A 27,054-nucleotide genomic window follows, 5' to 3' on the forward strand; every position below is an offset into this window, starting at 1 on the left:
ACCACCATCGTGCTCGGGGACTGTCCAGACCACCATCTTCGGCTATAATCATGGTCTACTGCTCTCTGTGCTGACCAGAATACTAGCTTATTTGCTTGGTCGATATTTCAACCAGTTGGAGATGACATGAAGATAGACTGCATTAGCTGAAGAAGATCAAACGGCGTGTCGCAATATAATACATGGTGCTCGGGGACTAGCTGTGGGGGTATTAACCCCTATACCCTTACGGCTAGGCTTGGACCGGCCCAGTCCAGGGGGTCCGGTCCATTAGAAGACGACGCGCGGCTCGACCGATTTGCTCGGAGCCCCGCACAAGGAATCAAGACAGACTTGGAGATCAAGCAAAATCCTGATCGGTAAGAATAGGAATTCTTGTCCGGCCACCTATGGCAATTGTAACCGATTAGGATTAGTTTTATGATCTGTAACACTGCCCCCTCAGACTATATAAGGCGGGCAGGAGACCCCTCTAAAAAACATCTCTCATTGATATACAGCAATACAATCAGACGCAGGACATAGATATTACGCCTTCACGGCGGCCGAACCTGGATAAAACCTCGTGTTTGTCTTGCGTCACCATCTTGTTTGTAGCTTGTGCATCTGTCTGCCGATAATCTACTATTTTGGACATACCCCTAAATAGACTGCCGACCATATTTCATCGATAATGGGGAAACTAATTCACGAGCTAGGAGACGTTTTTTTAATTCCACGTGTTTAGACGGTAGTAGGGGTAGAATGGCACGCGTGTTTTTTTGGCCAGGATGGTGTCCAAACAGCCAAAGGGACTTTGAGGGAGAGCAGATCGTCCGGCCTCAGCAGCCACACGCGGAATCGACGGGGATCCCTGTGGGGTTTGACGTACCCAAAGGAGCCCTAAGAGCTACAATCTACAAATTCACCCTTCACAAACCCCGGACCCAGAAGGAAAAAATGTTTGAAAATCGGCGTGCCAACCTCCGGTGGCGGTGGGGCCCACCGCCATACACCCAACGAGGCAGCCAGCGAAGAAGAGGGAGAAAGACACATCACCGCTCTTCCCCTCCCATCCCACCGCACCGCGTTCCTTCCTTCTCCCTTCCCTGTCCCGACGCGATCTCCCACCGCGTCGGGAATCGGGATCCTCCTGCCTCCTCGCCCGGCTGCCCCACCGCCCGCCTGCCGCCGCCGCCGTCCCGCTCACCAGAACCATGGACGGCATCGAGGGCCTCCTGGCCCGCGACTTCGGCGTGCGGCCGCAGGGCAAAGCCACCCCCATGGCCGGGGCTTCCTCCCGCTCCACCGGATCCGCCGCCGGCGCCAGCGCCGCCGCGTGGGCCAGCTACGGCAGATCCACCCCGGCCCCCTCCGCGGCGCCGTCCTACGACGACCTCTTCGGCTCCGCCGCCCCAGCCCCCGCCTCCACCTCCACCTCCTCCTTCGACTCGCTCTTCGACTCGTTCAAGGGCCCCACCACCAAGCCCGCCGCGCCTTCGCCTGCCCCCGCCCCCGCGTACGACGACGACATCTTCGACGCGGTCCCGGGGCTGCGGTCCTCCACCTCCTCCTCCGCCGCGCCGCGGTACGACGACGGCATGTTCGGCTCCTCGGCCGCCCCGGCGTACGACGACGTGTTCGCCACCAGCGCCCGGTCCGCGGCGCCGCCGCCGCCCGCGTACGACGACGACCTCCTCGCGGGGTTCGGGAGCGCGCCGCCGCGGGCCGCGGAGGAGAGGAGGAGGCCGGTGGCGGTCAACGACGATGACGGCGACCTGCTCGGGGCGTTCGGGAGGAGCCCTGCCGAGGAGAAGAGGAAGCCGGTGCCGGCGCGGGAGGACCGAATGGGGAGCGCGGGGTTCGATGATCTCATCCCTGGGTTCGCGGGGAGCAGCAGCCCGCCGAGGAGTAGGTGAGCAGGCTCCTGACCTTCCTACATTTGGATCTGCGTTTGGTGTGGTTGCTAGTTCAGTTAGATCAGAGCATTTGGGCAATGTGAGGGTGCATGGATTGAAGTGGAATGTGCAAGCTAGATCCAATAATGTCTGCTGCTGCCTTTTACAATTGCAGAGCTTGTGCTTGTCGGTGATTAGATTGTGGAACTTTAGCTTGTGTCACAAGCTTTCGTGCATCAGTTGGAACATTTGAGATAAAAGAGATCTGTATAAAGTGAGCATGTCATGAATAGGGTCCTGTTGGAACTTGGAACTTCGAGAAGGAAGTGGAGAGATCAGTGCTCACTTGCAAGTACTATAGCAGAGACCAGAGAAAACTTCACATTTACCTGATATATATTAGACTTGTAATTGTGGCTTGGGTGGTAGTTCTTAATCTCTAGTCTTATCTTTACACATATATTTCATCTTTAATTATGTTTCCTTACACAATTGACCCAGCCACCATATGTTTGTGATGTTGAACCAGCTACCTTTCTCTTTTGTGCTGTGCCATAATGTTACATAGAGTAGTGTCAATGTATGAGAAGCGTAAGATACAATATAGATTATGCCTGCTCATGCCACTTCACCACTTGAAACTTGAAAGTATACCTATGGATTACAGAATCTGGTGACAGTTCCTCGGTATTTTCCAGAAAATCTTATGATTGTTAGAACATATTTAGAGAACAACATATTTAGAGAACACATCGTAATCTGTTCAGTAGGAAATGTTGAGCCATTTGTTTCATGTTGTTAAGTAGGGCTGTATAAGCCATTAAGCCCAGCATACCCTGGGTTTCCCCATATTTCGCCCATTAACTCTCTTTTGTATTTACATATCCACGGAAGTATTGAATATGGTGTGGTACTGTGCTGTTGTGGATATCACCACTAACTTGCCAGGTTTATTCAAATAGTAGCTCATTTCTTCTAAATCCTATCAGTAATTCGTTTTACTCCTGACAATTTCTTATGCTCACTATATTTTTCAGGAAGTCTAATGACGATAACAAAATGAAGCCACCAATTCCAACTTCTAAGCAGACAGCTAGCTTGGCAGATGACCCATTCGTTGTTCTAGAAACAGCCTCTGCTTCAGGCTCTTCATATACATCCCCAGGGAGATCCACAGATCCCATGGACAATCTGGATAAGTCTGCAAGCATTGATGGCAAAGCTGCCAATAATACTGCTGATGATGATAGTTTATTTGAGGAATCAAGTGCTTTTGACCAGGCTCCAAAATCAGATCCTTTGTTTACATCTGAACTCAATGGTCATGCCAAGGACACAAACCCGCCAAGTGTAGTACGAGATTCCAGTCCTCTACACCATTCAATGGACAGAAATCCAGCACGTCAATCTTCTATGGAAGACTTTGGTAACGCCATGCCCAAGTCACAGTCTGCAAGGTATTCTGACATTCGTGGTAATGATATGGAGGATCAGTCACCAAGATCTACTGAATCTGAAGATGATATATGGCTTACAGTTTCTGAGATTCCCCTTTTCACAGCGCCAACTACTGCTCCACCACCCTCCAGATCACCACCTCTTCTTAAACGAAAGCCACTGGGAGCAAATGGAAATGGAAAGGAGAATGGGCATGCTCGTCAGTCTAGCCAAAATCACAACCATTACACAGATTTGCCAAAGCAACCAGAGGTTTCTTCAATAGATGACCTGGAAGGTTTTGCCATGGGCAAACCTCAAACGCCTGCTTATGACAACAATGTTTTTGATGAAGACTTTGAAAGAAGCTCATCAGATCCTGAGGAGAAAGACAGACAAGAAAGATTGGAGAAAGAAAGGGAAATGAAGCAGAGGGAGGAAATGGAGAGAGAGCGTAGAAGGCTTGAAAAGGAGAGGGAGTTGGAACAACAGAGACAAAGGGAGAGAGAACGACAGGCAGTGGAGAGGGCTACAAAGGAGGCACGGGAGAGAGCAGCTGCTGAAGCTCGTGCAAAAGCTGAAAGAGAGGCACGCCAGCGTACACAGCGTGCTGCTGTGCAAAGGGCTCAACAGGAAGCCCGTGAGAGGGCTGCAGTTGAGGCGAAAGAAAGAGCAGCTAGGGTAGCTGCAGAAGCAAGGGAGAGAGCCGCTGCAGAAGCAAGGGAGAAGGCAGCTGCAGAAACCAAGGAGAAGGCAGCTGCTGAAGCCAAGGAGAGGGAGCGGACTGCTGCTAGGGAGAGGGCTGCAGCAGAAAGAGCTGCTGCTGAGAGAGCTCAGCAAGAAGCAAGGAAGAGAGCTGAACGAGCTGCAGTGGAAAGAGCTGCTGCTGAGGCTCGAGAAAGGCAGGCAGCTGCAGCTGCCGCCGCCGCCGCAGCTGCTGCTTCAAGAGAAAAGCAGAGCACACCAGATGATCTTGAGTCATTCTTCGGTGTAGGTGCTCGTGCCAACAGTGCACAAAAGCAGAGGGCTCCAACACCTACAGTGGTAATTATATCTGTCAAAATATTCACATAAAAATGATTGTGCGCAGGTCAGTCTGTTACCTTTTGCTAAAATTGGATTTTATAGGATTCTATGTTTGGTTTTGGAGCTCAAGGCACAGGAACCACTAATGGATCACAGAGAGCAGCATCAACTTCGGCTCCTGTGAGAAAAGTGGCGTCAGCCACAAGTTTTGGCGATGATCTGTCTGACTTATTTGGAGGTATTAGATTATTAAGTCTTCCCAAAGTAGCATTAATTTTATGGTTTTAAGTTTCTGCTGATGTTGTGCTCCTAATTTACTGCCATACTTGTCTGTAATCCATTATTTTTTCTTTTGTATTTCCAGCTCCTGCATCTTCTGACGTATTTCAAGAAGTTGAGGGAGAAAGTGAAGAAAGAAGACGTGCTAGGTTAGAACGCCATCAGAGGACTCGTGAACGAGCGGTAATGTTCTGTAATTTCAGAATACAAACAAAAAATGTTCACTATCACCTGTGCAATAAGTTTATTGCCTATGGTCTAGCTTATTCCTATGCTGTATAAGTCTACCTCTCCCTGTTATTACAAAGAAACAATAGCTATTCCATTCTCACTTGTGGTTGTTTATTATATCTCCAGGCTAAAGCTCTGGCTGAGAAGAATGAACGAGATATGCAAGTACAGAGGGAGCAGGCAGAGAGAGATGTATGTGCTAATTCTTTTCATATCTGGATCAGCTTGATTATGCTTATTTTAGTTCAAGGCAACACTCAACAGTCCACATTATGTAAAATTGTTTTCACCTTTTCATAATCTTATCATCATTTTTTTAGTCAGTGATCACAGCATGCCTTGGCCCTTTAGCTACACTTGTTTGGTTGCTAATAGACCACTTGTTTGTTTGGGAATTCTGAATTACAGAGAATTGGAGACACTCTAGACTTTGAAATTAAGAGGTGGTCTGCTGGGAAAGAGGGCAACTTGCGTGCTTTGTTATCAACTTTACAATATGTGAGTGGCTGATACTTTTGCTACTAGAGTGTGAAGATAAGCTGCATGTGTTTTTGTGCAGTTGTATGTTCTTTTGGGCACTCTTTTTTTTTGTTATGTAAACATGCTCGATGTATTCTTTTGTTCTATAAATACCATTGTTACTTTGACCTCCTTTTTTGGTTGTGGTTTACTTAGCATTTTTTTGGTATTAGGTATACTCAATATGACCAGATGGTCCTGACTAAAATGGTACTATTATTTATTTTTTGTTGAGCCAACCTAATTCATGTGTTGATTTTGATTCAAGACCAACACATGGGGACTGGGTTTGGATTTCTGGGGGTTTTCCTTTTGGTTAATGCTGTTGGCGGCTTGATATAACTTTTTGATGGTCTACATTACAATGATAAATTTGGTGAATTTTCCTAACTTTTACCTGATAGCAATTCATTTATCTGTTTCATTTGTCAGTAGTTTATTTGAACTCTGTTAGGATGCGAGTCTGTTAAACCTAACATTAAATGGCAAGCGCTCTGAAAAAACGAATTAATGAATGCCACATTGTCAGAAGGGTCAAACGTATTCCATTTACTAATATATACCTTCTTCTGAAACAGGTACTTTGGGCAGAATGTGGATGGCAAGCTGTATCCTTGACTGATTTGATTACTGGAGCTGCTGTTAAGAAGCAGTACAGAAAGGCGACACTATGCATTCATCCTGATAAGGTTCAGCAGAAGGGCGCAACACTTCAGCAGAAATATATTGCCGAAAAAGTCTTTGACATTCTCAAGGTACGTGTTCAACTTCTTTGGCAACATTTAATAGTATAAAAGAGCCAAGTACAAATTCATTTGTATAGGAGAATTATACTTACTGTGATATCATAGGGTCATTGGAACCGCTTGTGTTAACAACTTAACAAGAGTGTTTTGGCATGCATGCGGTTCCTGAAATAATTTAGCATTGGATTTACCATTCGTGATTAGGCGGTTCTTGAAATAATTTATCAGTGCATTTACCATTCGTGATTAGGAGGGGTTAATGTCATTCCATGATAAGTTGTGCATTTGTGACCAAGTTCTGGGAGTCCAGTTCTTACATCTGTGGTTCACATCACTGTTGGTTAGTGTCAATAGCCAGTCGCATTGTTGATTCCTATTATCTGACATTTTCAAGTTTAAGTAGAATTTTGCACCTTTTGTATTAACAGGAGGCATGGAACAAATTCAACTCTGAAGAGCTCTTTTGAAGCAATCTCTGTGAATATAAATATATGGACAGCTTAACTGTAAAACCTGGCAGAGTGGCAAAGGCACAGATGAACAAAGTGAGAGCTCCACTACGATTACCTTCTTTTAACAGATGCTGTTCAGCTGCTCCTCCCTTTGGCCACTGTGTTCTTGCCCTGATCTCCATGGTACTTCCGTTCCACATCTATGTATATGTAGCCTTATGTTCATTCGATGGCTAATGGCATGTCTGCTTTTTGAAGATAGTTTGTTCAGGGTGATTTGGCTCACATTGTATGTCTTAATACTATTTTGTGTACAACGGACCACAGAAATTCACACTACACTTGCTGTCTAGCCTTGTTGATTTCTACAATTTCTACAAAAAGGGATGTACAATGTACAGATTGTACCATAGTTGATTTGAAATGTGATTTGGTTTACTTAACATGTATCTCCAATATCCAACTTACCCAAGACTAGTTCCAAAATAGACAATGTATTATGTATCCATGTCATATGATGCCTCTGCGCTTCTGCAGTGTGCACCATCTATTGCTGCTTGTTCCCAATTCTCGTTCCCCATTTTCTTTCTTTTTTTGGGACTATAAATTTGGTAACTTTGTGTACTAAAAGTTCAGTTTCCATGAGCCATGAGAATCCGGGTTCCATTCAGCGTGAATCCGAGACGGGCACACGATAGCGGCGGCTCTACCCGACGACCAGTGCAACGGCCTCGTCCTGTACCGGGACCGGAACGAGGACGCGACGTACGTGTGCAACCCGGCGAGTGAGAGGCCGGTGACCCGGGCGTGTCGCCGCACTACCAGGTGCTGCTGGCGCCCCCACGAGCCGGCCGGAGAGGGAGAAAGTGGAGAGCAGCGACGCGTAACGCTACCGCCTCACGCACACCCGGCGGTGGCGGTATTTTCCCAAAATTTCACCTATCAACTAGCACAGAGCGTTTTTAAGAAACCGCCGGTGTCAAAGGCCAGCGAAAATTAGCGAACTCCACTAGAGTCACTTAAGACCCGCCTGTGTAAATTTACACTAGTCTTAAGGATACTACTCACAGTGTAAATGATTTTCTAAATTTTGCAAATTGGGCTAAACAAATTGTTTTTTTTTAACTCGGGGAAGCCCCCACCAGGCAGCTTGCTAGGTCATGCATTTTTTCGCACGAGGTACGCTAAGTCATGTGTGTTTTCGCACGAGGTACGCGTGTGTGCGGTTTCCAGGAATCAAACTCGCAGCATTAGACATTCGACGTGTTCGCTGGTTGGTTTCTGGGCTGGTTTGGGCTGGCTAGTGCTGGTTTGTTTTGAGAGGAAAACACTGTTGGCTGGTTGAATAAGGCTGGCTGAAACCAACAAGCGAATAGGGTGATTGTGTGTTACTCTTTTTACCACTTCACACTCAGTTGTGACTAACTAGTAGATGCCTTTTGTATTCACTCTATTGAATATTTGTGGTTCTAAATGAATTGAAATGACAAACGTTTCATCTATAAAGTTTTTTTTTAGATCTCGTCCAGATCTACAAATTTACTTTTGGTCAATTTTTTTCCATCTAAGATCATGTGAAAAAACTAAAAAAAATATAAATGTCAAAATCATTAATTTTAAAACATAATTTATGGGCCTTAAATGAATTCAAAGATAAATTAGTGAACTATAAAGTTGTAAATCTTTTCAAGTAGTACAACTTTGGTTAGATCATTTCTCCTTCCAAGATCTTTGATTTTTTTTTAAATGATTTCAAATGATTTGTACAGTCGTTAGGTTAAGAAAACCGCTATTGCAAATACATTTTGACTAGCGATTTTTTTTAAGACTACCATCAGTATAAATCATGTATCTATACTAGTGGTTCTCTTAAAGATGCCACCAATATAAATTGGATTTACACTAGCGGTAGGTTAAGAGAACCACTATTGTAAACATATGGATTTTACTAAGAGTAATCTTAAAAAAACTGTCCGTAAATATGTATTTACAGTTTTACACGGGCGGTTCAATTGATAGCCACACTCACGCCTATCAATAGCCTTGAGCTCCGTGCTGCCCACACGTGGGCAGCTTGGGGCGAACCCTAGCCGGCCGTTGCCACCTCTCCCCTCCTCATATACGTCTTGCCGCCGCCGAAGTGCACCACCACGAAAACTGGGCGGCAAGAGAGGATGGTGGTGGCAGGGCCACACTCGGGCGACATTCCACCTCCGGCACGGTGGAGGAGGCGTGAAGCCTGGGAAGACGGAGGGGCGGCGCTGGTGCTCTCCGGCGTAAGGCGGTAGATCCGGCACCGCCCCGACCAAATCCAGTCCTCCCGTGGCCAGATCTGGCGCCCTCCGCTCAGTTCTGGCCGGGGAGCTGCCGGCGCGGGCGACTGGGGCAGGGACGGCGCGGCGCGGCGGGAGGCCATGGACGGCGTGAGGTGCCGGTAGCTGCGCGAGATGACGCCGACGGCGTTAGCAGCAGAGCAGGACGACACCATCGGGTGCGGGGGTCGGCGCGGCCCGCGTCATCACCTTTTAGGCGACCAGGGGGCGTCTCGCCGCCGTCGCCGCAAACTCCGTCGCTGCTGTGGCTTTCCAACGGGCGACAGTGGCGGCAAGCGACAGCGCCTAGCTCGCGCATCCCCATCCTTCTTCTCCTTCTCCCCTCCTTCACTGGATGTTCTGCAAAGGGACCTAGGTGCGCGGTTTGGCCACGTGCTTGCTGGTAGCAGGGCTACGTGCCCATGGGCGTCCCCTTCGCCGGATCGGGCGACCTCACGTCTCGATCTTGCGGAGCCGCTGCTGTGGATGCGGTGTTCTTCTACGTGTGCGTGCATGGTGCGCGCAGTTTGGCCGTAGGCGTGTCGACGGTGGGGCTGAGTGCCATGGGCGCCCTCCCCTGTGCCACTCTCTCTATCCGTCTTCGGCAGATGAGGGCCTACTCTGCCTCTTGAAGGGCAGGGCTGAGCGCTGTTTGGGCACAGTGACGACGTCGACCATTCCTGTGTCCGCGGTGATGGTGACAGTGTGGTGGCAACGTTGGGGCATTAGCTCTGGACAACTGATGAGGCGACAAGGGCAATTGTTGTCTTGTCAGTGGGAGGTTTGGCGTGGGTTCAGGGTGAAAGCTCTGCTCGGATATAGGCTGGCCAGAGACGAGGAACGCCCTCAGGCATAATCTCCTTTTTGAAGGCATTGCTGAAGAACCGCTTGCTGCTTTGTCTCTTTGGTTGGCCCGATCAATATAGTTACTCCTCAGCACAAGACTTAGGCGAAAGCCTTGCCAAACTCCTGCTTGGCTGACGATGATTACGTTTTGGCCTCATTCACATTGTTGAAGAAGCTCCTGTGCTTTGGTGTTGTTGTCTTCTCTTCTTACTGTTATATTTGTGGTTATGCCACTTTTCGCCCTTGTGCTGGGGCGTGTTGTTGTTGTTGTTGTTTCTTTTTCTTGGATATGCCACGATTTTGCCCTTGTGCTGGGCTCCTGATCCTAATTTAGTTAGGTATTGGTTTTAGTCTTGTTTTTCCGACATTAACCGGACGAAAGGGTTTTGTCTCGTTTTCTTAAAAACAAGGCTGTCGATGTGGTTATGCCATGATATATAAATAGTGTTTATAGAAGTTAGAATAGCACAAGTTTAAGTTTAGTTATGGTATAGAGTCCGATTCCATTATGTATTGTGTAACTTGAACGGTTATACGTCTATTGCAGTTGTTTGTAGCTCTAGCTCCGGTCAAAGGTAGCTGGATATGCATTATGGTCAAAACATATAAGTATCCCGTATCCGGATCCAACATCGATGTAATATAACAATTTGAAAGTGCATTTGCCCCCTATGTGGGTTTTGGTGTATTGATGACATCCAAATTAGGGACTAATGTGATCTTAATGAGATATGTTGCAGCTATTAGTCCCATGAAAGATTCAAAGAGTTGATAAAGATGAAATGGTATCCCTCAATTCTTGAAGTTGTAAAGGCGGACGAATTCAAAACGATCTCCAAAGGTTTTAATTTTGTTTTTGAGTTTAGGATCCGCCGCACTATAAAGAGGGATGCAAGTTTAGTTGGTCTGAGGAAGATAGAGTGCTCAAGCATTTAAATAAAATCAAAAGTGTGTCACTCTAGCACTTCACGAGCACATAGAATAATTTTCTGTGACTTTCGGTGTCGGAAGTCCCGACCTAAGCCAGGGGTCCTGGCACCTGTGCTTCTAACTGCTCGCTGTCTGTGCACGTCGGAAGTCCCGACGGTCGCCGGGAGTTCCGACCATCGGAAGTCCCGACATTCGCCGGGAGTTCCGACACTGATCTGACCCGAGCCGGGAGTCCCGGCCTCAGCAGTGCTGGCTGTTTGATTAACTGTGCACGTCGGAAGTCCCGACGTTCGTCGGGAGTTCTGACCGTCGGAAGTCCCGACGTTTGCCGGGAGTTCCGACACTGACTTTCACCCGTGGACTTCTGACCCATTGGGAACAGTATTTTATGCTAACGTCAGAAGTCCCGGGATCTGCGTCGGGACTCCCGACGTAGATCTGAATGGTTGGATTTTCACTTGGAGTATAAATACTCCTCTCTTCACTTCTAACCGTTATGGACTCATTTCACAGTTGACTCACTTCGTGCTGAACAGCTCCCAAGCAACAAAAGCACCCCTCTCCTTCCCCCTTTGCTCCAATCTTCGATTCCCTTAGTTTTTGAGTAAAAGGAGAGTGGATTAAGTGAGAGCATCACTTTGGAAAGCTTGAGCACTTGATTTCTTCGTCAAGCCGGTTGTGTTTGCATCTATTACTCTTGGGGCTTTGCCCCTAGCCGGCTAGGCGTTGCCCAAGAGCTTCCATCTTGTGGAAGAGCCTTAGGAAGTTTGTATCACCCTTCGATTTCTTAGTGGAAAGCTCAAGTGACCTTTGTGGTCGCTTTGAGAGAGGCAAGGAGGTGGAAAAGACTCCGACCTTAGTGGTCACCTCAACAACGAGGACGTAGGAGCTCCTTTGTGGGGTTGCCGAACCTCGGGATAAATCCTTGTGTCCCGCGTGCTTGTTGTTGTTGTGATTGCTTGAGATTACTTGTATGTGTTTGTCTCCTTGTCTCCAAAATCTCCATTTTAGGGTTTGGACTCGATCTACGGTTTGGAGGCTTTACGGCGTCAAGGGAGTGACCCAACATCTTCACCTAACCACTAGGAAGTGAGGTTGTAAGTTTATTTATCCGCAAAGTTAAATTTGGCACTGCTTTTGTAGTTCACGTAGGCGTCGGAACTGCTGACGTTTGCGCTGGAACTTCTGACAACGTCGGGAGTTCCGACCCAAACGTCGGGACTTCCGACAGTGGCTGACAGATTTGAACTTAGCATTTGCAGTAAATTTTTAGATACGCCTATTCACCCCCCCTCTAGGCATTGTTAGATCCTTTCAATTGGTATCAGAGCGAGGTCTTCTCTTTGCGTTTCACCACGTGAGAAGAAACAATGTCGGAGACCGACAAGATGCAAGCCGTTGCCGTTGAAATGGCCAAGAAAATAGCTGAAGAGTTGATGAGTACTCAAGTCAAGCTCTTTCAAGATGAAATGAAAAAGATGCAAGATGAGATGAGCAAGTTGAAGGAAGAATTAAGCAAGAAGGTTGATGATGCAATAAGTGGCAAGAATGATATTAGTGACAAGAATGAAGCAAACAAAGATGCCGCTAGTGATATTGGAGCCGGTGAGCATGCTCATGGAAAAGGAATATATTCACACATGAGTTTTGACTATGGACAAATCATGAAAAGTTCAACACTCCATACTCCATCCGTCAATATTGGCAAGCCACCTCACTTTGATGGAACAAGATACACCGATTGGTCTTACAAGATGAAGATGCATCTAATAGCCGCAAGACTTTGGGAAGTTATGGATGTTGGTGTGATGATTCCTACTGATGAAGATAGAGAGATAACTCCGGAAGAAGTGCACAACCTCCATCAAAATGCACAAGCCGTAGCATTGCTTGTGTCAAGCCTAGCTCCGGATGAGTTTAGAAAAGTGAATGGAATGGAAAGTGCAAAGCAAATTTGGGATACTTTGAAAGTATCATTTGAAGGAGATAAAAGTGTGAGAAAAGGCAACATAGAGTTACTTCATGGTGAATTGGAAAGATTTGTATTCTTGCAAAATGAAACAACACAATCCATGTTTGATAGGCTCATGGCATTGGTCAACCGCATAAGAGCTCTTGGTAGCAACGAATGGGATGACAACAAAGTTGCTAGAAAGATGTTGAGAACCTATAGAGCCAAGAACAACATGCTAGCATCCGTGATCATGGAAAGGCCCGGTTATGATGAGATGACACCTCAAGAAGTTCTTTCAAAGCTCAAGCATCATGAGTGTCTAGATGAAGATGCAATAAATGCTCACAATCAAAATCCTAATGCAATGGGATTCAACAAAAGTGCCGCCCTTAAAGCAACTCAACAACATGAAGGTCAAGTTTCAAGTCAAGAAAAGAAGAAGAAAGTGAAGGATGATTCCTCAAGTGGAGAAGAAGATTCCGATGCGGAGGTTGCATTTGTGATTAGGAATCTTAGAAAGTTTATGAAGAAGAAAAGCAATCGCAAGACCTATGGTGATGGTAAAAGAAGGTTCAAAAAGAGATTTTGCTATGGATGTGGTCAAGTTGGTCACTTCATAGCCGATTGTCCTAATGAGAAAAAGAAGCACAAGCATGACAAGGATGAAGATAAGAAGAACAAAGGCAAGAAGAGAGGTGAAGCTCATATTGGGGAAGAATGGGAGTCAAGTGATAGTAACTCAAGTGATGATGAGAAGAAGAAGAAGGGAGCCGCAAACATCGCCATCCACCACTCTTCTTCATCGACCATGATCTTCCCCTACTCAACTTCACCACCAAAGCTCTTCGCCAACCTATCTTCACCACCGAGGCTCTTCTCCAACCTCATTGACAACGACTACTACACTCCAACTTGTCTCATGGCAAAAGGGGAGAAGGTACATACTACACCTGTTTCCTCTAGTGATGAGTATGATAGTTGTGATGATAACATAGAAGAAATTGAAGCAACCATGATAAAGAAATTTGGTAAAAAGGCATTCACTAAAATAAAAATGCTAATGAAGAAATTAGAGAAGAGGGATAGATGCTTAGAGTTGCAAGGAGATATAATTACTCAAGAGAGAGAGAAAAACCTTGCACTTGAAGCATCTATCGCCGAGGAAAAGATGAAGGTTGAGAAGTTAACCGTTGAATTGTCTTTAGCCAATGACTCAATTGGGAAATTGACTAAGGAACATTCCTCGGTTAATGATCAAATAGCTAGCCTTAAGAATGAAAAGAGTATAGCTCAAGAAAGCCTCACAAGCTTGAAAGAAAAATATCAAAATCTTGAGCTAAACTATAGTACTCTTTGGGCTAGCACTTCAACTTCTCCTAAGGCAACCGAAGTCTCTAATGTCTCCACTAGTGATGGTTGTAAAAGATGCTATAAAATTAATGTAAATGCATATGCAACTAACCTTGTTGAGTTAGAGAAGAAAAACAAGGAAATTCATAGGTTGGAGATGATATTGAAAAATGGGTGTAAGTGTCAAGAGCAATCAAACAAGACTATATACAAGTCATCAAGGCACCCATCAATCAAGGAAGGCATTGGCTACAATAGGTATGATGGAAAGGCCAATGGAAGGAATATGATAAATGGTGTGCCTTGTGTGAAGTTCAACAAGGGTGTTGCTCTTGATGAGCTTATATGCAAGGCCAACAACAAGGTATACATTCCAAAGATTCAACCTACAAATATCAAGACAATCAAGACAAAGCAATCCGATGTCCTCAAGCCACAAGCACCACTTCCACGGTGCTATGCTAGTGACTATATGTGTTGTTGGGGCAAGGATGGCAAGATTGTGGTTAAGTACGTTGGTGCCCAAAAGAGAAAGGAAATTATGAGGAGTGTTTGGGTGCCCAAGTTTTATGTGACTAACCCCTTAGGACCCAAATCTTTTTGGGTACCTAAAACAAAAGCATAATTTGTTTTTGTAGGAATATTCCTCCGGTGGAACAAGTTGGGTGTTGGATAGTGGATGCACCAATCATATGACCGGAGAGAAGGACATGTTTACATCATTTCAACCGAGTCATGATCAAAGTGGAAATATTGTGTTTGGTGACAATGGAAAAGGTGAAGTACTCGGTTTGGGTAAAATTGCAATATCAAATGATAATTCCATTTCCAATGTCTTACTTGTGAATTCGTTGAGATACAATTTGTTGTCCGTTTCACAACTTTGTGAGATGGGTTACAATTGTCTCTTTACGGATAAGGGTGTGGAAGTCTATAGAAGGGAGGATTCCTCTATTGCATTTATGGGTCATTTAAAAGGGAAACTCTATCTAGTTGATTTCACATCAAATAGAGTAAATCCCGAGACTTGTTTAATGGCAAAATCTAGCATGGGTTGGTTATGGCATCGCCGACTTGCCCATGTTGGGATGAGGAACTTGGCCAAACTTCAAAAAGGCGAACACATCCTTGGACTAACAAATGTTTCTTTTGAGAAAGATAGGATTTGTAGCGCATGCCAAGCAGGAAAACAAGTTGGAGCTAAACATCCCGCCAAGAATGTTGTGACAACCGAAAGGCCATTGGAATTGCTTCACATGGACATATTTGGACCCGTCGCTTATATAAGCATTGGTGGTAACAAATATGGTTTTGTAATTGTTGATGATTATTCTTGTTTCACTTGGGTATTCTTTTTGCGTGAAAAGAGTGAAGTCCAAGGAATCTTCAAGAAGTTTGCTAAAAGAGCCCAAAATGAGTTTGATGTCAAAATCAAGAGAGTTAGAAGTGACAACGGGACGGAGTTCAAGAACACCAACATTGAAGAGTTTCTTGATGTAGAAGGAGTCAAGCATGAGTTTTCGGTTCCATACACTCCACAACAAAATGGTGTTGTGGAGAGGAAGAACCGAACGCTCATAGAAGCCGCAAGAGCAATGTTGGATGAGTACAAGACCCCAACTAATTATTGGGCGGAAGCGGTCAACACGGCATGTCATGCCATCAACCGCTTATATCTTCACAAGATAAGAGAAAAGACCGCCTACGAACTTCTAACCGGTAAAAAGCCTAAGGTGCACTACTTTAGAGTTTTTGGATCCAAGTGTTTCATACTTAACAAGAAATCCAAAAGTTCTAAGTTTGCACCAAAGGTTGATGAAGGTTTCATGCTTGGTTATGGTACTAACGAACATGGATATCGTGTTTTCAATAAAACCACCGGTTTGATTGAAATAGCGGTAGACGTGACTTTTGATGAAACCGACGGCTCTCAAAAAGAGCAAGTCAATGTTGAGAATGTAGGTAATGAGGAAGCCCCACATGAAGCAATCAAGAAGCTTGCTATTGGTGAAGTAAAGCCCGTTGAAGACGAAGATGAAGACCATGTTGTGCATGATGATCTTGATCCAACCATTCATCATGTTTCATCAAATGAACATGGTGAAGCGTCCGCAACAAGAGATAGTCAAGATGGGAGATCAAAAGAAGCACAAGGTCATTCTCATGAAGATGGTGTCAACAATGAAGAAAGTAGTGAGGTCAACCCTCCACAAGCTCATGATTGTGATCTTCCAATCGATCATGACCATGATGATGATGATGATGATGGCCCTATCCAAAGATCAACTCAAGTGCCGCATCCTAGAGTGCATCAATCCATTCAACGGGATCATCCCGTTGATAACATATTGGGGAGCATTCGACGAGGGGTAACTACACGTTCCCGTTTAGCAAGTTTTTGTGAATATTACTCGTTTGTTTCTCCTTTGGAACCTCGTAGGGTGGAAGAGGCACTTGATGATCCGGATTGGATGATAGCCATGCAAGAGGAGTTGAATAACTTCACTCGGAATGAAGTCTGGTCCTTGGTGGAAAGACCCAAGCAAAATGTGATTGGAACCAAGTGGGTTTTCCGCAACAAGCAAGATGAGCATGGCGTGGTAACAAGGAACAAGGCAAGGTTGGTGGCTCAAGGATTCACTCAAATTGAAGGCTTGGATTTTGGGGAGACCTATGCACCGGTGGCTAGGCTAGAATCAATTCATATTCTACTTGCCTATGCCGCCCATCATGATTTCAAGTTATATCAAATGGACGTGAAGAGTGCATTTCTCAATGCCCCCCTATCCGAGTTGGTGTATGTAGAGCAACCACCGGGCTTTGAAGACCCCAAGTATCCAAACCACGTCTACAAGCTCGACAAGGCACTCTATGGGCTCAAACAAGCCCCTAGAGCTTGGTATGATTGTTTAAAGGATTTCCTACTCAAACAAGGTTTTGAGATAGGAAAGGCCGATGCTACTTTGTTTACTCGTAAAGTCAATAATGATATCTTTGTTTGCTAAATATATGTCGATGACATAATATTTGGTAGTACTAATGTGGCTTTTTGTGAGGAATTTAGTAGGATTATGACAAATAGGTTCGAGATGTCCATGATGGGAGAGTTGAAGTTCTTTCTTGGATTTCAAATCAAGCAACTCAAGGATGGCACGTTCATAAGTCAAACCAAGTACACCAATGACATGTTGAACAAGTTTAACTTGGACAAGGCCAAGCCCATCAAGACACCCATGCCAACCAATGGACATCTTGATCTTGATCAAGGAGGAAAGGACGTTGATCAAAAGGTATATCGCTCCATGATTGGATCACTCCTTTACCTTTGTGCATCTAGGCCCGATATTATGCTTAGCGTGTGCATGTGTGCAAGATTTCAAGCTAATCCGAAAGAATGTCATTTGATGGCCGTTAAGAGAATTTTTCGGTATTTAGTGCACACTCCTAATCTTGGCTTGTGGTATCCTAAGGGCTCCACTTTTGAGTTACTTGGCTATTCCGATTCGGATTATGCCGGTTGCAAAGTAACCCGAAAGAGTACTACCGGAACTTGCCAATTTATTGGTCGTTCCTTAGTGTCTTGGAGCTCTAAGAAGCAAAATTCCGTTGCTTTGTCCATCGCCGAAGCCGAGTATGTGGCGGCCGGCGCTTGCTGTGCCCAACTACTTTGGATGAAGCAAACACTAAAGGACTTTGGATGTGAGTTAACCAAGATTCCACTTTTGTGTGACAACGAGAGTGCCATTAAGTTGGCAAACAACCCCGTAAACCACTCTCGAACAAAGCACATAGACATCCGGCATCATTTTTTGAGAGACCACGAAGCCAAAGGAGATATCGCCATTCATCATGTGAGCACCGAAAAACAATTAGCCGATATCTTCACAAAGCCCTTAGATGAGTCAAGATTTTGTGCTTTGAGGAGTGAACTAAATATCATTGATTCTCGTAACGTGGCTTGATCCCTTGCACACACATTTTGTTTGATCTAGTTAGGAGAAAAGAATTGTGAAAACATTGTGTGTCACTTTCAAAATCTATTTTGTAATTTTCATGAGTGACTATTGTTTTGGATTGGATGAATGAAATCTAGTCACCTGTGAAAATCTTAGTGTCCATCATATTTTTGCCCCACATGATAGAGCGAGTGCAGGTTAAGGTGTTTTTCTGTTTCCCTGCGTCGGAAGTCCCGACATTCGTCGGAAGTCCCGACGGCCGGGAGTCCCGGCTCGCGCCGGAAGTCCCGACCGCCGGAAGTCCCGGCGTGCGCCGGGAGTTCCGACGCAGATCTGACTGCGCCGATTTGTTACCCACCTCCTTTATAACCGGCCCCATTTTTTTTACTGCGGTTTCTCTAACGACGCCGACGCCGCCTCTGCCCCATCTCGCCCTCCTCTCCCTCCGCCGCCCTACCTCGTCCTCCGGCCTCCTTCCCTCTTCCACCGCCGCCGGAGGTCTTGCCGGTAGTGCCGACCGCCCTCCCTCCCTCCCTCTCTCCTTCCACCGCCCGTGCCCTTGTTTTTCTTCGGATTAGGGTGTTCTTGTCATTGGTGTGGAGGAGATTCCATTGGTGGAGGAGATTCCATTGGTGGAGGAGATTGTGCCCGTGGATTTGTTCGTCGACGACTGCGATTTGGTTCTCTTCATCTCTTTCGTTCTCGTTTCAAGGTACTACCATGGTGTTCTAACCCTAAATCCAATGTACCTTTTGTTTTCCCTCTATTCTTTCTTCCTCTCTACTCCTCTATCTCCCTTGTTTGGATGTGTGTCGTGATTTGAAGCCCCATGAATGGGATGGTCACCGTGTGCGCCGGAAGTCCCGGTGACCGTCGGGAGTTCCGACCGTCGGAAGTCCCGACGTTCGCCGGAACTCCCAGCTGTCGGAAGTCCCGACTTTGGCCGGGACTACCGACCCTATGGTGACCACTCCATTCCTGTTTCTTCACTTCTCGATGTTCGTTCACCTCTCCTTGTATTGTTTCTTAGTTCCATTTTGTGTTCTACGCAGTCATGGAAGGTGGTAGTAGTCCCTCGCGCCATCGGGAAAAGCGTTCCAAGAAGACTCAAGATCGTGCCGCTGTTCCCAAGCCTCCTGGCCGCACCAAGGCGTCTTACTCGCGTGGTGCTGGTGGTTCCCGTGGCCGTGGCCGTGGCGACCAGGGGTCATCGGCTGCCGCTCCTCCTCCTGCCCCTCCTGCTCCTGCTCCTATTGGGACTGAGCCGATGGTTGATGAAGAAGAGGAAGCGCTGGATCGTGCCGGACGCACCATTGCTGTTCCACCGCTTCGCACCCCGACTCGTGGTCCGCCGGGGACATTTCAGCTTGTTCCATTCCCCGGTGTGTCGCCGGTCATGCGGGAGCCCTCCATGGCTCCGAATCCGGCTGGTGGATGGACGCCTCCTCTTCCTGTGGATTATCGTCACCGGGTCAAGGACATCCGGTACAACAGAGCAAGGAACCTGTTTGCAGAGGATGAGAAAGATCTCCGCCTTGAGTATCGTTTCTGGCACCCCTTCCATTATGATTTCTATGATTCCATTCTTTATCGGAAGTTTTTGAAGAAGAAGGAGCCACCGGTCCTTCAGATGAAGTGCATTGATGCATATTATCTTGGCAAGTACAAGGAACCCGAGCTGGAGCAGATGGTTCGAGATATTCAATCAATGGGGTTGTCTTACCTGCTAGCATTTCGGAAGAATTGGAACAATGAGCTGATTTGTTAGTTTTATGCTTCTTATCATCATGAGAGAGACCAGACCGGTGCTGTGGACATTATTCACTGGACCACGGAAGGCAAGCACTATAAGGTGGACTTTGTCAATTTCTCTCGCCTTCTAGGTTTGGGTCACAGCGACCGGACTGCAAATCAGCTAACTGAGTATGAGGATCTTGCTTTGGAGGAATATCAACACATGTATCTTGAGGGTCACAGGGCTGATGGACAGACCACATTTCTGAAGCCATATTATTATGTTCTGAACAACATCCTGAGACAGATATTGTATCCGAAGGTAGGTGACTCCACCTTTCTTCGTGATGATTCACAGAAGGTGCTTCAGCGTTTTGGAGATGAGTTTGAGAAGTTCTCCATCAGCCGCTATATCTGGTATAAGATTCATGATGCTTCTGAGGATCCGGTGAAGCACCTGCCCTATGCACCATACATCATGCATATCATAGAGCATGTGTCTGGCATCCGTTTTCCCTATGATTCTGAGCATAAGGTCCTCAAGATATCCAACAAAACCTCTATCATTGCCGCTAGAGAACTCAAAGACAAAGCTGAGGCAGCCCGTGCCCCAGGGAAAGGTCCTTCGGGTTCTCGCTCTCGCCGTGGTGCTGCCACCACTGCTGCTGCTGCTGCTGCTGCTCGGTCATCCAGTGACGAGCCCCTCTCTTCGTCCTCCTCCGGAAAGAAGCCCAGCAAGTTCAAGTTTCTAATGACCTACATGTTTGGACAGTGTTGTGCTAGTGCTCAGCGTGAGCACGACATGCAAGAGAGGCTATATCGATTGGAACAGCATGCAGGAATTGTATCTTCTCCTCCGCCGCCATTTGTGCCTCCTCGTGATCTGTTGGCTTTATATGATGAGGCTTGTGCGGCGTACGACGATGATGCTTCTTCTCGCCCACATGGCAAAGGGAAAGCAACTGAAGACGATGAGGAATATCAAGAGGAAGAAGATGATGAAGAAGACGACGATGGTGAGGAAAGTGACCAAGGCGATGATGATGTCTCCGATGATGAGTAGTTGGTTTCTCATGCTGCCTACCCCTTTTGGCACTTGTTGACAAAGGGGGAGTGTTAGGCTTTGATTTATTGTAATAAGTTAGTTGGTCTTTATGTTTTGGAACTTTAAAACCTTTAGCGTGTATGAACTATGTCGTGTGGTGGCAACCGTGTGATGGACAACTATCTATTTATATGTGTGTGATGGATGATTGTAGGATAAGTAATGTTTTAATCTATCTTATTTGCTTGTGCTTATCTCTACTTGTCATGATGAATGTTTTTTAAATGGCCATGTATTGCTTCAAGTTTCTCTTTGAAATCTTGGCCATCATATTTACTTATTGTGTGAAATAACATGTCATATTGCATCTCTTTTCACGTCTATATACTTGTTCACACACACTTGTTGCACCCCACGGATTACAAAATTTAGGGGGAGCTTTTGTCTTGGTGTATGCAAAGCATGTATACATGATTCCAATTGAAATTCAAATTCATGCATACATCAAGGGGGAGCTCTCCATAAATTTTGGGGTTCAAAAAGCTTTAAATTCTTTCATTCCTATAAAAGCCTAAGTTGGTTGTCATCAATTACCAAAAAGGGGGAGATTGAAAGTGCATTTGCCCCCTATGTGGGTTTTGGTGTATTTATGACATCCAAATTAGGGACTAATGTGATCTTAATGAGATATGTTGCAGCTATTAGTCCCATGAAAGATTCAAAGAGTTGATAAAGATGAAATGGTATCCCTCAATTCTTGAAGTTGTAAAGGCGGACGAATTCAAAATGATCTCCAAAGGTTTTAATTTTGTTTTTGAGTTTAGGATCCGCCGCACTATAAAGAGGGATGCAAGTTTAGTTGGTCTGAGGAAGATAGAGTGCTCAAGCATTTAAATAAAATCAAAAGTGTGTCACTCTAGCACTTCACGAGCACATAGAATAATTTTCTGTGACTTTCGGTGTCGGAAGTCCCGACGTAAGTCGGAACTCCCGACAGTCGGAAGTCCCGACCTAAGCCAGGGGTCCCGGCACCTGTGCTTCTAACTGCTCGCTGTCTGTGCACGTCGGAAGTCCCGACGTTCGCCGGGAGTTCCGACCGTCGGAAGTCCCGACGTTCGCCGGGAGTTCCGACACTGATCTGACCCGAGCCGGGAGTCCCGGCCTCAGCAGTGCTGGCTGTTTGATTAACTGTGCACGTCGGAAGTCCCGACGTTCGTCGGGAGTTCTGACCGTCGGAAGTCTCGACGTTTGCCGGGAGTTCCGACACTGACTTTCACCCGTGGACTTCTGACCCATTGGGAACAGTATTTTATGCTAACGTCGGAAGTCCCGGGATCTGCGTCGGGACTCCCGACGTAGATCTGAACGGTTGGATTTTCACTTGGAGTATAAATACTCCTCTCTTCACTTCTAACCGTTACGGACTCATTTCACAGTTGACTCACTTCGTGCTGAACAGCTCCCAAGCAACAAAAGCACCCCTCTCCTTCCCCCTTTGCTCCAATCTTCGATTCCCTTAGTTTTTGAGTAAAAGGAGAGTGGATTAAGTGAGAGCATCACTTTGGAAAGCTTGAGCACTTGATTTCTTCGTCAAGCCGGTTGTGTTTGCATCTATTACTCTTGGGGCTTTGCCCCTAGCCAGCTAGGCGTTGCCCAAGAGCTTCCATCTTGTGGAAGAGCCTTGGGAAGTTTGTATCACCCTTCGATTTCTTAGTGGAAAGCTCAAGTGACCTTTGTGGTCGCTTTGAGAGAGGCAAGGAGGTGGAAAAGACTCCGACCTTAGTGGTCACCTCAACAACGAGGACGTAGGAGCTCCTTTGTGGGGTTGCCGAACCTCGGGATAAATCCTTGTGTCCCGCGTGCTTGTTGTTGTTGTGATTGCTTGAGATTACTTGTATGTGTTTGTCTCCTTGTCTCCAAAATCTCCATTTTAGGGTTTGGACTCGATCTACGGTTTGGAGGCTTTACGGCGTCAAGGGAGTGACCCAACATCTTCACCTAACCACTAGGAAGTGAGGTTGTAAGTTTATTTATCCGCAAAGTTAAATTTGGCACTGCTTTTGTAGTTCACGTAGGCGTCGGAACTGCTGACATTTGCGCCGGAACTTCTGACAACGTCGGGAGTTCCGACCCAAACGTCGGGACTTCCGACAGTGGCTGACAGATTTGAACTTAGCATTTGCAGTAAATTTTTAGATACGCCTATTCACCCCCCCTCTAGGCATTGTTAGATCCTTTCACAATTACTTTATTTGCCCTATAAGATTGCGGGACATCGTTGCCTCGTTGGGCCTGATCTGTTGCATTGCACGCAGTCCGCGTCCACGGAGACCGAGACGGCGGCGGCGGCTCTACCCGACGACTTGCTCGCTAGCGTCCTCGGCCGTCTCCCGGCGCGCAGCCTGGCGTCGTCGCGTGGCGTCTGCATGGCATGGCGCAACCTCATCGATGAGCGCCAGCTGCTGCTCCGGTTACTCCTCCCGCACTCGGTGAGTGGCCTCTTCATCAACTACCTGGACTACGGCAGGTCCCACTTCTTGTCCCGGCCAATGTTGACATCGGCGCCGGAGGACTTCGCCCCCTGCCGGATTCACTACGGGAGAGCCTGGCTTTGCCGAGTGTCGCCGGCTTTGCCGAGTGCTAAATGTCAGGCACTCGGCAAAGAGCTCTTTGCCGAGTGCCAGGCACTCGGCGAAGACCGGCACTCGGCAAAGCTCTCTTTGCCGAGTGCCCGGCGTTCAGCGAAGACCGGCGCTCGGCAAAGAGCGACAAAGGATGGCCCTCGGCAAAGAGCTGACGGGGGTACTTGCCGTCAGATTTCGCCGAGTACCCCCCGTTAGGCACTCGGCAAAGAGTCTGCCGAGTGCCAGAGTTGGGCACTCGACAAAGTTTTTTTTTGTTTTTTTGCCTCCAAACTTTTTCTTCAACCCTTACACATTAAGTTGAAGTACATCCTCAAATTTGGCACATTTCTCGATCTTTTTGCTATATATCCTTAATTTATTTCATTTAATTGCATTTTTTCGGGAAATGTAAGTTTGAACTGCAGGTGCATCGAATCATGGAATTCGACAAGTGGAAAAATGATATTCGCGTTACTTATTGTATTTTGAGGCCGTTTCCAGGAGCACGCCTGAAGTTTCAAACATCTCACGCACGAAACATAGCGACAAAATTGCGGGTGAAGTGTTTTTTAATTATATAAAATGCAAACGAAGTTCGAAAATCATGAAACTTGGTGACGCGTCTTTACATCACATGTGGAGGCTATGGTAAAAATTTGAGAACATTTCGCGCACGTTGTCACGTAGGATGGTTAGAAACCTAGACATCTCACGTGTGATCACCTGTTTGTCGCTATGGTAAAATTGGAGAACATAGCGACAAAACGTGTGGCACTCGGCAAAGAACACACGGCAAAAAATTGATCGACAAAGTCCCCTTTGTCGAGTGTCTTTTATCGGGCACTCGGCAAAGAAAAGCGGTCGTCACGGCGCCGGCCCCGTTGATGGTGGCTTTGCCGAGTGCCAACCTGTAGGCAGTCAGCAAAGATTTTTTTATTTTTATTTTTTAAAAATTCTTTGCCGAGTGTTAACCCTGCAGGCACTCGGCAAAGATTTTTTTTTAAAAAAAATTCTTTGCCAAGTGCCCACTGGCCGGCACTCGGCAAAGTTTAAATTTTTTTTAATTCTTTGCCGAGTGCCCTCTTTCCGGCACTCGGCAAAGTTGGAATTTTTTTAATTATTTGCCGAGTGCCCACTGGTCAGCACTCGGCAAAGTTTGCATTTTTTTTAAAAAAAAATCTTTGCCGAGTGCCCTCTCGGGCCGGCACTCGGCAAAGTTTGAATTTTTGTTAAAAAAAAAATCTTTGCCGAGTGCCCTCTGGCCAGCACTCGGCAAAGTTTGAATTTTTTTTAAAAAAAAATCTTTGCCGAGTGCCCTCTTGCAGGCAGTCGGCAAAGTTTGATTTTTTTTAAAAAAAATTCTTTGCCGAGTGTCCTCTGGCCGACACTCGGCAAAGTTGGAATTTTTTTTAAATTCTTTGCCGAGTGCTATGGTCATGGCACTCGGCAAAGCTGGAAAAATAGTTTTCCATCAGTCCATTTTCCCAGCTTTGCCGAGTGCTGTGACCATGGCACTCGGCAAAGGGGTCCTCGTCATCCGGGGTGCAACAGATATCACTTTGACACCTTTCATCGTCATGCCCGAGATATGAGTCCACATATGTTGCTCACCATATCCCACAAAACCACCTTTTTATTAGGCACGAGAGCATCTATCTGAGCATGAACCTCGGCACCAGTCATCATCCAAGGTGCATCAGATATCACTTTGACACCTTTCGTAAAGTTCTTGATGTCTTGTCTGAATGGATGGTCAAGAGGTAGGAATTGACGATGTCTGTCGAACGACGAATACTTGCCACCCTTCTGCAACCAAATGAACCTCACACCTTCCTTGCATATTGGGCAAGGGAACTTCCCGTGAACACACCAGGTGCAGAATATCCCATATGCCAGGAAGTCATGTAGGGAGTAGTGGTACCAATTGTGCATTTTGAAGGTTGTCTTTGTAGCTCGATCGTATGTCCATACCCCTTCGTCCCAAGCACGGACCAATTCATCAAACACGGGCTCCATGAAGACACCCATATTACTCCTTGGGTGTCCAGGAATTATCAACGACAAGAATACGTTATGTCGTTGAAAGGAGACACCGGGGGGGGGGGGGAGATTAAGGGGGATAACGAAGACGGGCCAACATGTGTATGGGGCAGCCATCATTCCATAAGGATTGAACCCATCTGTTGCCAGTGCGACACGTACATTACGAGCCTCATCTGCTTTGTCACGATGTTTGTCATTAAAGCGGATCCAAGCTTCACCATCGGATGGATGTACCATCTTGTCAGGATTGTACCGTTTGCCATTTTTGTGCCATGTCATCTGTTTCGCGGATTCCTCGGTCATGTATAGCCGTTGGATCCTCGGTAGGAATGGAAGGTACCGTAGGATTTTCATGGGATCGTAAGTTGCCTCTTCTGGCCATCATCAGAGTCTACCTCCAGGTACCTAGAGGATTTACACTTTGGACAGAACTTTGCATGCTCGTGTTCTTTCCTAAATAGGACGCACCCCTTCGGACAAGCAAGTATCTGCTCATACGGCATCTTAAGTGCTCGAAGGAGTTTCTGTGACTCATACATGCTCTTTGGCAGAATGTGGCCCTCCGGAAGCAGGGTGCCAATCACGGCCAACATCTTATCGAAGCCAGGTCGACTCAAGTTTAACTCGGACTTCAACCCCATTAAGCATCCAGTGGCATCCAGTTGAGACACCATTGACCGATCGTGAAGGGGTTTCTGTGCCGAGTCCATCATGTCGTAGAACGCCTGTGCGGCTACCTTCATCTCCTCCTTCTCACGTCCCTCATCGAACTGTCCTTGGTGAAAGTCATCTAACATGTCTGGTACCCCGGCATCAGCATCAAAAGCCTCCACCCATGGTCTCACCACCTCCTCTCTCATACGATGGGCTTCACCATGGTGGACTCACCAGGTGTAGTCTGGCGTAAATCCATTCTTCACCAGATGTTTACCCATTCCCACCTAGTTTACCCTCCTCCTGTTTCCACATTTGTTGCAGGGACACAAAACTAGGCAATGTCCTTTAGCAGCCTTGCCAAATGCACTGTTCAAGAAAGCATCGGTCTTGTTCATCCATTCCGTGGTGTAATCACTCTGACTTCTCCAGCCCGTGTACATCCACTGACGGTCATCCATCCTCTAACATATGTATCAGTGAGTAATGTAACCATCAATTGCATCTACATGGTGTTCCTACTATCTAATAGGTGAGGATAGGTCCTAATCCCACCTACGGATGCGTAGATGAGGTTAGTTTCCATGCTCTACTCCTATCCGAGATAGAATTTCGGTAGCACATCTTCGCCGTTCTCCAGATACACGTCTTGCCAAAGAAGAGTACGTATCCGGAGAACAACAGGGAGGTGAGGCCGAAACTCTATCTCGGACTGGAGCAGACCATGGAAACTAACCCATCTACGCATCCACGGGCTGTCCAAAAAACATGGACAATCCAAAACAGATACGGTCATAGATATGCAAAGATCTGCATACCTCCAACCGTATCTCTTTCGAACGGGAGACGCCTAACTAGGTTACGTGATCTACGACCATGATACGGAAAGAGGGGTTATACCTAGGGTGGCGGTGGAGTCAGGCTAGCGGGGCCGTGGCGGGTCGGTGCAGTGGCAAGGCGGCGCGGTGCAGGCAAACCGGCACGGCGACGGGAACTCCGACTTGGCTCCAACGGGCTCTTTTCTACAAAATTGGAATAA

General features: G+C 46.6%; 1 protein-coding gene across 1 annotated transcript; it reads left to right on the top strand.

Annotated features, from left to right (window-relative positions):
* Window positions 1-1,030: 1,030 nt before the first annotated feature.
* LOC136487136 (auxilin-related protein 2-like) lies at window positions 1,031-7,010 on the top strand. The gene is made up of 8 exons (XM_066484267.1): window positions 1,031-1,894; window positions 2,915-4,358; window positions 4,443-4,578; window positions 4,705-4,802; window positions 4,977-5,042; window positions 5,259-5,348; window positions 5,948-6,124; window positions 6,544-7,010. The coding sequence occupies exons 1-8, from the start codon at window positions 1,197-1,199 to the stop codon at window positions 6,580-6,582; spliced, it is 2,748 nt and encodes a 915-aa protein (XP_066340364.1). The 5' UTR covers window positions 1,031-1,196; the 3' UTR covers window positions 6,583-7,010.
* The last annotated feature ends 20,044 nt before the right edge of the window (window positions 7,011-27,054 follow it).

Source organism: Miscanthus floridulus, chromosome 10 (genome assembly GCF_019320115.1).
Source record: "Miscanthus floridulus cultivar M001 chromosome 10, ASM1932011v1, whole genome shotgun sequence".
In the NCBI taxonomy this organism is placed as follows: Eukaryota; Viridiplantae; Streptophyta; class Magnoliopsida; order Poales; family Poaceae; genus Miscanthus; species Miscanthus floridulus.